Source organism: Rhinichthys klamathensis, unplaced genomic scaffold, assembly GCF_029890125.1.
Source record: "Rhinichthys klamathensis goyatoka isolate OS25496 unplaced genomic scaffold, OSU_Roscu_1.1 h1tg000059l_1, whole genome shotgun sequence".
Classification (NCBI taxonomy): Eukaryota; Metazoa; Chordata; class Actinopteri; order Cypriniformes; family Leuciscidae; genus Rhinichthys; species Rhinichthys klamathensis.
Window position 1 is genome coordinate 1,022,634 of NW_026606604.1, and position 12,951 is coordinate 1,035,584.

The 12,951-nt window shown below is 37.3% G+C and overlaps 1 protein-coding gene across 4 annotated transcripts in view; it reads left to right on the forward strand.

The window, feature by feature from the left end:
• Positions 1-10,248, forward strand: part of cunh8orf34 (chromosome unknown C8orf34 homolog) — a 101,872-nt gene extending 91,624 nt beyond the window's left edge. For all 4 annotated transcript variants that reach the window (XM_056248834.1, XM_056248836.1, XM_056248833.1 and 1 more), the window contains 4 exons: positions 1,248-1,720; positions 3,434-3,530; positions 8,770-8,817; positions 9,606-10,248. In XM_056248834.1, the coding sequence (XP_056104809.1) occupies positions 1,248-1,720; positions 3,434-3,530; positions 8,770-8,817; positions 9,606-9,613 (626 nt within the window). In that variant the 3' untranslated portion in view covers positions 9,614-10,248. The remainder of the gene's footprint in view (positions 1-1,247; positions 1,721-3,433; positions 3,531-8,769; positions 8,818-9,605) is intronic.
• The last annotated feature ends 2,703 nt before the right edge of the window (positions 10,249-12,951 follow it).

Sequence of the window (12,951 nt, forward strand, 5' to 3'; positions counted from 1 at the left end):
ATGGATGATAATTATAGGCTATAGTATGTCACATGGTACAAGTAGGAGCTCTCAGACAGCTCCCATCTCACAAGCATTAATTACGAGCGCTATGATGACGTGAATGCTTTTTACAAGTTGAAATAAATTTGTAATTATGGTCATTTCAACATGGCGTGAACGCACCTTAATTCATAATCAAGTGTATGTACTCAACTACGTACTCTTATAAATATCATGTGGGAAACTTTAAACACTAACACACAAAGACGTTTTTCATTTATTTTGTTTTCATCGTCTTTATTTGGAATGGTTTGCCATCATCACAAATGATTTGTGCCTGTATAATATTTTCACAACAAATCCTTTCCGTCACATATGTGTTTAGGTGAGAAATTGCTAGAACAAGTTCCTGTATCCTGTTTAAATGGAACGACTGGGGGGTGTAATTACTTATGGCTGACTACAGACAAAACAATCTAATTATCCTTTTACACAATTAGCTGTATCATATATCACAACAATCTGGAATAGTTTCCGTAATGGGAATTAATTACAAGAACTGTGTTAGCCAAAATGACATAGAAATGGTATTTAGATACATTGTACATTAGTTACCTGGTCATCTGACATGTGTTTCATATTTTACAGTGGAAAATCATGATGTTTCATTGGGAGAAAGAACTGTTTGCTTACAATTTAGGTAGTCAAGGTTTCCGAAACACATATCAAACTTGGACATACTATTTATAATGTGTCACATGTTATTTCCTCAGTATCCCCAATTCCTCACAGACTGAACTCTGGTTGATGGGTCCAGATGTTCCATTTGAAAATATGCAACAGACTTTCATAAACAAAAATATTTGACTTGCTACCAAGTAAACAAATATATTGACATGAAGCAGGCCATATTAAATCGCTCTTCAATTGCCATTGAATTTATACTTTAAAGCTGACAATAAACACTGCTGCCATGACTGTTAAAAGACCTCAGCAAAACTTCAGGAAATTGTTTTGGTGGTTTATTAACGGGAATCTATGAGTGGTTAGACAATGTCAATACGCTGATGTTTTTTAGTGTCTATTTGAATCACACACTAAAAATGGGTGTACAACAGTGTTGCGAAATAAGTGTGTGTGAGTGAAGTTTGCATTGATGCATTTAGTCATGTCCCATATAACCTGTTACTGAAATGTTTACAAGCCATGACTATTATTGTTCCCTAGTTAGTGATTGTTTGCTTTTATTGTCTTGATTTCTTTAGAGGTGGAGAAGGACTTGGCCAAGCTGGCAGAGCAAGGGAAGCTGAACCGAAGTCCAAACAGCCCTCATAGGAGTTTGCTTTTAACCCCCCTCTTCCACACCACCAACACTCTGCCTGTGCTCGGACAGGCGTCCAGACCACAGTCTCCCAGCAGCCTTTCCACAAAGACCACAGGCCTGCCCCTTCACAACACTAAGCCCACAAGCCTAGTCATGGGCCGGACATCTCCCAGCAACCCCAGCAGCCGTGCCCAGACCCCTAGTGGAGCACGGACACCAAGCAGACCTTTGACCCCCAATAGTCTCATGATGCGCTCGTTGACTACCGGAAGTCATGGAAACACAGAACGCTTGTACGGGCGCTCTAGAAGTAGACCTGTCACGCCGACAGGACAGATAACCAGACCAATCCTCACACCGCCAGGCCTGAGCACTACTGATTTATATGGAGGTCTATGGAGCACACTGACAGAGGTACACACACATATTGTGTTTTCATGTTTTATGGGGACTTTTCATAGACAAAACTAATTTTATACTGTACAAACTCTAAATTCTATCCCAGAAGCTAACCATAAACTCGTTTTCAAAAAATGTAACATGTCATCACTTAGTATGATTATACTTTCATCATGGCATGGGGACCAAAAAATATCCCCACAATGACAAGGATTTCGGATATTGCTGTCTTTGTGGGGATATTTTGTCCCTATAACGTAGGGTTTACCAGGACCCCCCCATCCCCTCCCCATCACACACACACACACAATTATAATCACATAAATACAATGGTTCAAAAGTTTGGGATCAGTAAGATTTTTTTTCTATAAGAAGTCTCTTATGCTCACCAAAATTTATTTGATTAAAAAAAACAGTAATATTGTGAAATACTACAATTTAAAGTAAAAAAAAATAATTACAATTACTAACCTCTACATTAAAAAAAAACAAATATGCAGTACAATATTTCTTTAGTCTTGTTCTGCATGTTTTTATGTGCTAAATATTCTGATTTGGTGTGAAAATGCCTGTAAACAAGCCTCTTACTGCTTGAAAACTAAGGTCTCATTATATGTAGACATTGAGAAAAGGCAAAGCTCTACATTTGGAAACCCTGTAAACCTCAGGTCAATGAGTTCAGAATCACACACACTCACTGTTGTTGTTCTGGTTAGTTTGTAAAAGCTGTAGGCGGTCTAGTATTCTATTGTCCATGTCTGACTATGGCCTATTCATCTTATGCTCGATTGAGATTAAGCAATATAATATAAGAGGATCCACTGAAAACTAAAGGACAGATTTACAGATTACTACTCATGGTATGAAAAAAGTAGTCTGGCATTTCTGGGTTTCTGCTCTCTTTTTCTTTTCTTTTTTTGTGTTAGTTAGTTGGTTAATAATCCAAAGCGCCTTTTAAAGTATTTAATAGCCACAAACAGGAATCATATTGTTAGCTCATATTCTTATGACTGATGAGATTATGAAAACATAAAAGCACTGATCTTGCTCTGATTCCACCCACCTGCATGGTCCCACGGCTGTTATAGTAGTCCAGCTCTCGAATAAGAAAAAGAAATATCCACCTGTACATCTCATTCAGTTGAGAATGGGATCCACAGGAAAGGATGTCAGATGATTTGTCCTTCTTCTCTATTTTCCTATAAGCGATTTAGCACCTAAATGCGGCGTAGATGTATGAGCGCTTCCTGTCTGGCCTGTGCAGCGATACCTTTAATGCTGAAAAATAAGAACACATAAAAGTCTTTAGAAGGGAACAGGGGCAATTTATTTATTAGAGGTTGGCTCAGAGGATTCGACCCAGAGGTGTACTTATTTCAAAAGAAAATAAAAACATCTGTAGAACGAATGGGCCTGACATGCACATTTACCAGCTCTTTACGTCTTGGGTTTCTAGTTCACTGGGGATTTCATTGCTTTTCAACTGCCACCTTTCTGCACAGCACAGGCAACAGTGGTGTTCACTGATACATTACAACACTTCCTGAATATTGGAGCAAATTGATGTGTGAAGTTGATGTGTGTTAGCTATGTAATATGTTACCTGTTAATATGTAATAGGTAACATATTAGGACAATTAAATCCAGACTTAAATTATTTGCATTTATTAACAAAATATCAAAATATATCAATTTGTCATTATGATTTATATCTCTGGTTCTATTCAGGATGAGTTTTACCAGCAGTTGCAGGCCGTCAGGAAGCCCTGGCGCATCCCTAGCGACACAGAGAGTGACTGTCTGGAACCACCTGAACAGGACAACTGTGAGTATTCCAAATCAGACCCCGTCCCATTCAGTGACTATATAATGGCATAAAGATTCAAGGGGCAAATTCACTAAACCACTTTTATGTATTTCAGCTCAGTGTCCTATTTATGAACCTCCAGTTTAGATCCAGTTTAACCCATCCCTAAACGCAGCAGCAACAACAACAAAATATATATATAAAAATGAGGTATAAATCAGGCTCATTATAGATTTTGTTGACATGTTTATGCTGTCACCTGATTTGCATAAAGCCCCATTCACACCAAGAACGATAACTATATTAGCGTCCACACCAATGCACGATAACATTCTGTTCATCATAAGCTTTTAATGCGCAAGCTTTTGATTGGCTGTCAATGTTTTTATCAAATCATCTGCTAGAAAAAATCTTTATGAAAGTGAATCCAGTATTATCGTTTTTCTGTGTCATTATTGTTGTGGTGTGGACTTCCCTATTCTCATTGAATTAGAAAGATTTATTAAAACTTGATTGTTATAATTATCGTTATTTTCGTTTCCATCAAACCTTATCCATCCGTGATAAAAGTGCTCGAAACGGCTCTGGGGGGTTAATAAATGCCTTCTGAAGTGAAGCGATGCGTTCGAGTAAGAAAAATATCCATATTTAAAACTTTATCGACTAAAATAACTAGCTTCCGGCAGACGGCTGTACGCAAGTCGACCAATGCCAAAAGAGTAACCCTTGACGTGTGTGATGTAGGAGTAGCGTAAGATTTGACGCCTCTAGCGGTCAAACAGGGCTGGGCAACTGCGTTCGTCATCACGTTGTGCGTCTAGTTCAAGTGTTACTCTTTTTGCGCAAGTCGACATGCGTACGGCCGTCTGCCAAAAGGCTTGGAAGAGCCAGGACATTTTTTAATATAACTCCGATTGTGTTCGTCTGAAAGAAGAATGTCATATACACGTAGGATGGCTTGGGTGAGTAAATCATGGGCTAAATTTGTATTTATGGGTGAACTATCCCTTTAAGAAGTCTCATAATATCTTTGTTAGTTTAAAATATTTTTCAGATACAAATGATACATAGATTGAATTACATTAAATTCTTATGAACAGTGTACTTTTAAAAGTAGTGCATTACAAAATTTAATTACTTTCTAAAATAGTAACTAATTGCGTTACTTAGTTTATTGTTTGTTTTTTTTGGAAAGTAATGTGTTGCTCATCTTGGCTGGGCTTGTTTCATTGCTTTTTCTCATCTGGGCTGGGCTTTGCTTGTTGGTTTTTTTAATAACAAAAAAATGAATGTTCTATTTTGGGCAAATGTAAAGGCCCTTTGTCACCAAAAGTGAAATGAATAAGCCTCAGGATGAAGGAAATGTAAATTCATGTCTGTACAGTAGAAGGTGCAGCTCAAACAAACCTTTCATCTGGGCTGCCATTCTGGATTCCAGAAGAATAGAATGCAGGAGAAGAAAGTTCCACAATAAAAAAATTGTGGTTTAACTAAAGTTATTTTTGCTTATTAGTATGGTTGAACTGGATAATCGAAGGTCAACTGTAAAGACATTGATTAATAAAGTAAGATTAAATACAGTACATAAAGTATTTCATTGTTTTTAATCATTTTGAGGAATACTGAATCTGTGCAAATAAGATGAGTAAATTAATGCTCACATTTAGTGTAGAACTACAATAACCATCATCATGTTTACACACAACGCCTCTGCACTTACTCCCGATTTTTCTCAACATGGGGACAGGAGAGGTGTCAGTCAATAAATGGCTAAACAAAGTAAGTTGCGTTACTTATTTGAAAAAGTAACTCGGATATTTTCTTTTGAATTTAAAAGGAATCCGTTGCTTTACTAGTTACTTAAAGTAATCTGATTACGTAACTCATGTTACTTGTAATGCGTAACACTGCTCATGAATATAGTGAAATATGGATTGGCAAGTCTAAGACTCTGGCCTATTAATGACGATATTTGAGCTCTCGTCCCTTGGAAATAAATGTGTCAGGTTGAGAGAGCTACTTCCAAACAGCACTTTTATGGTTTCCCTGTCTCAAAGTCTCCACATACGCAATACTGCTGCATGTGTGGCTCGGGGGTTGAAAAACATCGTACACTTTAATTATGTTGATATGGTTTCATGAACATATCTTAGATCTCCATTCCAGTTGATGTCTGAAAGATTTAAGCACAGTTGGAATCATTAGAGGATTATTATTTGTCCAAATCACGGTCCGTCATCGCTAATAAATACCGCTGGCCTCATTTTTCACTCTTTGAACGTGACATGGCCAGATTCTCGGAGTCCCTCATGAGCCATTAGTCTGTTAATGACCTCAATATTGTAGCGTATCAAAGCTCCATCCCTGAGAGAGCATCTTTGAGTTCATGGATTATGCAAGAATGATTGTGATTTTTATCAGGATGAGGACAATTGTCTGTTACTTAATGTGATGAAGAGCTTTTTCATAATAACAGAACGTCAAGTGCAAAACAAAATGCTACATGTTACTATGGATTCTGTATCTTTTCCACTTAAAGTCAGAAGCACTTTTAGACAAATATTTGTTATGGATCTGGTATAATATTTCTTTGGTAAACAAATGATTTCCACATACGTTTGGAACACAAAATCGCAACGCCAGAGAAACGTCCAAAGATTGCTAGACAAGCAAAAAAATTGTACAAACAGTCCAAGTCCAGCTATCAAATGTAATGTAACTACACATGACAGGCAGCTCTATTTTGCCAAAAACATATCTTGCATAAAATAAGTATATTGTGCTAACAGTCTCTACAGGCATGCTTGCTGGAACTGTCTTGCCAGCCCAGTTATTTAAAGGAACATGAGGCACAGTCTGTTAGTGAGAACGCCTGGCATTGCCAACCACAGGACGTGACAAAATACCACTTGGCATTCGGAACATTTGCTGATTGGCTGCCACAGTGACTGTTGACGCTGTCTGTTGGAGTTTGGCCTGTGTTAACATAGGTTTCTGAATAGGCATCAAGTGCATGGCAAAGAACAAAATCCATAACAATTTCCTGTTATTGCAGAAACACCCGCAATGGGGTAACCACTAACCCTTAAAACATTTAAGTCAATGCTCCATTCATTTTTGAATTTCAGGCCTTTAACATAACGGCTCCATTTCCTAATTTGAACTGATAACTCTGGCTCATGATAAGTAGAGATGTCTGATTTCTCAAATTTAATATTTTAATTGTAAAATGTTTACATATTTTACTGTGACTGATCGGCAGGCACACGCGGAATCTATACGTAGAAACATGTGGAAGGGATGCAGAGTTGTTATCCACAACCTCCTCCTTTTGTGTAGTCATTTATTATATATTTTGGTTTGATTGTTAATGTATTCAGTTGCGTATGCCAAGGTCATTTCACTCGGTGGCCATCAATGAAGCTCCTCTCGGGACGCTATTTCAGTCATGCAAGTACAGCTCATTCAACATCAAATTCTCCAAAGCTGGTCACCAAGCTTACACTTAAATTCTTAAATTTGAAATCACCATATTTATAAATAAAAAATAAAAAAAGAAATTCATGCTGGACCAACCAATGCACACGTCTCAGAGTTTCTATCACAACTAGAGCTTCTAACAGCAATTGACCCTTCGCTAAGCCACGCCCGAAAACCGCCACTGGCCAATCGTATCTTAGCAACCGTAACTAGGCGCGGGAGGTCTGGCAAGCTTTCGAGCGAGGAGCGTTGTGTGCGTATGGATTGTGCAAATCTGATACCCGGTATCCTAAAAGTTTGGAATTGTTTTCCTTCCCGAAAAATCTAAAAGCCAAGGGGAGAAATGATGGGCGTGGATCAAGCAGTGTGTGAGACCCCGTTCACAACTATGTCGACAGGATTAACAAAAACACCTATTGCTTGGAAGTTAGAAATAATGACGGCTTTTTGTTCATTAAAGACAAGACGGAGGCTCGCTGATATACTTTAAAATATATTTAAGCATTTTGTTAATCGACGGCCTACTACCCCTGACTGAGTAACGTTAACTTTACACTAACACTAACTCCTGGTGTTAGTGTTATTCCACAAGATTTATGGATAAATCTGGATAAACTGTTTGATTTATAATTATTAGATTATTTTCACATTTCACTTACCGTACCCTGCTGTGCACGAACATAGCTGTTCCTCAATTTGTGTGTTTCCCATTTGAATGATCAGCGTATGAGGCGGTTGCTGTTTGCGCTGGGACTATGCTTTAGCTTCATTTTTTAAGAAATTATTCTCTAATCGGTTGCATATTTTGTCGTGGATATATATCCCTCGAATGCATACTGCAGTCCCTTTTGTCTTGCTCTCTCAGATATTTAACATGTTCACCAAAAATGACTAATTATCTCATTGGGAATGTCTGACACCAGTGCATACACACTGTAATAGACGTACCAGGCGCGAAAGCTTGACAGGCGTAGCAACAGTAACTAGGGAGGGCGGGGCTTAGCGAAGGGTCAATTGGCAATTGGCTCTTTTATTTAGAAGGCGGGACTTATTATGCCATTTTGCGCTTTGCACTTTCTCCCATTCATAGTAACGTGAGTGCACCGTCTTTGTATATCTAAAGTCTTTGGGTATGCCTTGAAACATTTAGCACATTTTACCATTTTTAGAATGGTAGCAGTTTTTCCGCCAAAATCAAGGCAGAAAATGTGGAAAACATTCACAAATTTCATTTGAAAATTCTGCTTTAGCTTACACTTCCGTTTGGGGCAGCACAACTGTTTTCAACATTGATCATAGTAAGAAATGTTTCATTAGCACCAAATCTGCATATTAGAATGATTTCTGAAGGATCATGTGACACTGATGACTGGAGTAATGATGCTGAAAATTCAGCTTTGCCATCACAGGAATAAATTACATTTTAAAATATATTCAAACAGAAAACGGCAACTATATTAATTTGTAATAATATTTCTCAATATTACTGTTTTTATTGTATTTTTGATCAAATAAATGTAGACTTCCTTCAAAGCCATCAAAAATCTTACCGACCCCAAACTTTTGAATGGTAAAATAATATATAATCAGTGATAACTGCTGGTGGTAAAATGACATTAAACTCACTTTTGTGACTCTTTTTGCTGCTGTTTGTCACTGTTTTTGGTATTCATGGTTCAAATGTTGATATCTCATTGTATTATTTTGGATTATATGTTTGAAAATGCTCAGCATGAAACCATTTACTAGCTTTCTTCTGTATTGTGGCTCTTTTTAGGTAATCCAAGTGGAGTGAGGGATGCCAGCAAGAGATCGGTGTTCTCAGGTAAGCATTCCAACACATCAGTCCAACATCCTCACAGACGGCCAATAATTGCCTTCGAATAAATCTTATGAATCTTAGACTATGACAAACGCCCGAAAATTTAGATTGTAGTCTTGCCGTATGCATACTCCAAAGACAAGAGAGAGTTAGAAACATTCAGTTGAAATACAGGTACAGTACTAGCTTGTCTATTTGATGATGTTATGGTATTTAGCATTCCTTCACATTAGGATTGTCCAAATAAAAATGACCAAAGAGTGGCTCAGCCCTCATTTATGCATTTGTTAGATATATATAGCACCTAGAATGCAATGTGATATCATTTTTATAACAGGTCTCTAGAGTCTGAGACTACATGAGGTCCCAGTGTTTTGGAAAGAGACCGTCCGATTGGTCATTGCTGTTGACTTAGCTGGGTGCCACTCGAGCATGTGGCAGTTATGACGAAAGTGTCTCCTCTGAGGTTTGACTTCTCGTGCCCAGCCGAGGTTTTACAGTTGGAGAGGGCAGACAAGCCTATACAGTCACATGTCAGCTTTGTGGTGGAACGGGGCTAACCGAACCAGAGCTGGGTGCCGATTCCTCTGACCTCATCCATACACACCCCCGTGAATGTGCAGCATGACATGGATCAGCTCATTTTTCCATTCTCACATTTATCTTTGACATGTTCAAATATTAAAGGCTGTTTTTATGGTAATTACCAAGGCTGTTATGCTTATTAGTGGTCATGTGGAACTGACGTCAGCCTCCAGGCAACTGATGTTTTTTGTCTTTGCTTTCTACAGGCTTGTAACGGTGTGTATGGAGGACACAGAGCCAATCAAACATTTATGCAATTTAAACGGGCATTCGAATAGTGCGAGTCAGCAAGAGACACTTATTTTTTTTATTTTGACCAGAGGAAAGATTGTGTACTTTTTCCACAGATGCCAATATTTCTTAGAAATAAAACCATTACAACCATTTGAAATTCTAGAATGTAATGTGTTTATCAGAAAAAGATAAGCCTGCACTTGAACTTTTTTGTCTGTTAGCATGCTTCTTGTCTGATCATAAACGTATTTATTGCTGCCTTGCATTAATAAACACAATTTATCACATGATGTGCCAAATCAATAGTTGATAAAGGGATTTTTGAAAAGCCTTTTCAATAAAAATCAACAAAACTGGACGTTTTGTGGCATTAGCAGAGTATTTTTTGAATGTTACAAATGTTCCTGTATGTGTAATGTTGGACATGCACAGCACTGCCCCTGCTGACCTCAGCATGACACTCTCTCATTCCCAACAGCATTGTGTGTCTACAACTGGAGAGGACACATTTCTAATGAACTTACTTTGACTTTTATACCCACAGAAATATATGTAGCCTGTTACACCTGTTATATCCTTGTATAATGCTAAATAAAAAGATTTGTATAAAGTTTGTCTGTATTTGTAAAGGTTTTCACATTTGTCCCCAATTGCTCAATCAGAATCAAGTTGTCCAGAGAGAACTCAATTCTGATTGGTCAGTCTCGCCATCCCGCGGACATCTTCGTTCATGGCAACACTGTATTTCAGACCTAAAAGCAACCGGTGCCATCTTGTGTCTTGAGGCCAGTTCACACCAAGAACGTTTGCTACAATGATAACACCAACGGGTGAGATAACTTTCTGTTTTTAAATGCGAAAGCTTTTTAATCTTGGGTGGATTCTGATTGCCTGTCAATGTTTTTAACATTCATCGGCTGAAAAAAAAAAAAAAATTCTAATGTTAGCATTTTTCTGTATTGTTATCTTAATAGTTGTTGTGTGGACTTTTCTATTCTCATATAATTAGAAATATTATTAACTGTATAGTTATCATTATAGTTATTGTCTTTGGTGTGAATGGGCCTTTAGTAATTGATAGTAGTAAAAATGATCTATAGTATTAATATAACTGCAATATTGTCGCAGTGTTTGTCTTGCTCCAATGCCGATTGTTTTGTACATGGTAATAGATCTTTTTTTTTTTCTTAAAGGAAGCTTTAAATAATATAAAGCTAAAATTATGAAATACTCTTCAAATCTCACATGCATCTCATCTCTTCAAATTTCATATGCACATATTGTAACAAACAAGATAATGTACTGTCAAGCAAAATGAACCCTGATTGATCAGGACTCGTGGATCTGAGCTTCTTCAGTCTTTGTATCTGATGAATCCTGAAATAGTCCAGGGCAAATTTGCTCAGCAGTTACTAAACTACACACACAGTGAGATATGGCAGACTCCCATCTGTTTTATTTTTGGCCATAAATTTCAGTGGAAAAGACCCATATCTCCTTCAAATCTCATTGGATTTTAACCCAGACCCAACTGTGTTTGAGATGTGACTCGATGGTGACATATTTCAAAACAACTGCACTTGTTTGACACTAACTGTAATCTCTGGAAATCTTTTCCTGCTTACGGTTGATTACACTTCACATTTTCCCCCATCAACATGACAAATGTTGTTTTCAAAGCTGACGCTACTGAGAAATCGCCAGCCCTCATTTTGTGGTTCATGCTTCAAGTGTTTCAAGTTGGTGTTAGTGATGGCATGCTTTTGCCACGGTAGACATCTCTACACTTAGATGTTTGTACAAATAAAAGTAACCGTTTGCATGGCTTCTTTTGAGTGTAATTCCTTAAATGTTTAACTTTAAACATCTTGAACTTAAAATCTGCAATATTTGAAACAATTACGTAAGATTTGAGTTGCATGAACTCTATGCAAGTTGTTCCTCATTTATAGGGTTTTAAAATGTTTAATCTGAAAATTCATGCATGACTTGAAAATGTTTGAATATGTTTTGGTTATGTCCGTTAATCTCACAATTCTGGAGGAAGGTCCAAAAGAGATTAGAGAATTATTTGAACCCTTATTTCTTCATCCTAGGTCTGGTACGCAATAACCTGACACTTGCACCAGGGGACACAACTCTTTCTCAGAAGTTGCTTTTCATCACCCGAAGATGTATTTTACTTCAATTCACCAGTGGTTTCAAGAGATTTACAGTATGATTCCATTTGAAAGAATTAGTCCATCACTTAAAGGGAATGTGGATACCGTGGATACTGTGGATATGTGGATACCATCAATTCCGTGGGCACATCACGGAATTTTCGGCGATTCCGTGAAACTGCCACGGATTTTGAGTTAAGGGTCCGTGTTCATTTCACGGAATTCTGTGAGACCAGGTTGATACTTTTAGATGTATCTGGTCTCCATTTTTTTGCCATCTTACCAGACTCAACTAAAACTTTAGAGCTCTGCCAGGCAGACATAACTTCAGAAAATCGTAAAATCAGCATTATTTACTTTACTTTTTATTTTTTATATTGTATAATGGAGATTTGCAAACACAATTGTCTCAGCTATAAGTATGATTCAGGCCATCCACCCAAAATGTACATTAAAATGTTGCTTGCGGATTCTAGACTATATTTTTGGTGACACATTGGGGTCAGGAAATTATATTCATGGCATCTCAAGGATTAGTATAAATGTTCGGATTTGATTTTTTTTCGTGGACAATACGATGTCAAAGCTTCCACACCCAGATCAAACATCTGATTCCTAGGGTCTTTACTCTGCCAAACCTCAAACCCTTTTTCACACTCCACTCTCAAACAGGATGTGGTATAGTCAAAGGGGTTTGTCTCGGTCTAGTGCTACAAAATGAGTAATTCCAGTAAAAGCATGAACGAATGTTCATCAGTTTCCTGTGTAAAATTAAAGATTTCATTAACTTTAGTATGTGTGCCATCTCATTCTGATAAATTCCCGCATTGGGAGTCAGGAAGCGGGAAGTGGTTGAATGGAAACACGACTCAAACTTACCATTACAAAAGATAGTGAAAAAACAATTAAGGGTATAAGAGAACATATTTCAGATTTAAAATTGCATGCATGCCGTAAATAAGAATCCATCCATCCATCCATAATAATGTTATGAATTTATGATATTTTATTATTAGACAAATGAAAGTCCAGTAAAACATAACATATTTTGTTTGTCTTTATTAAATAATATTATTCGTTTTTCCTTTAAAGTGATGTTTATTATTTTGTTTATCATCTAAACTTATGATTTTTTTGGATAAACTTTTTACTGGAG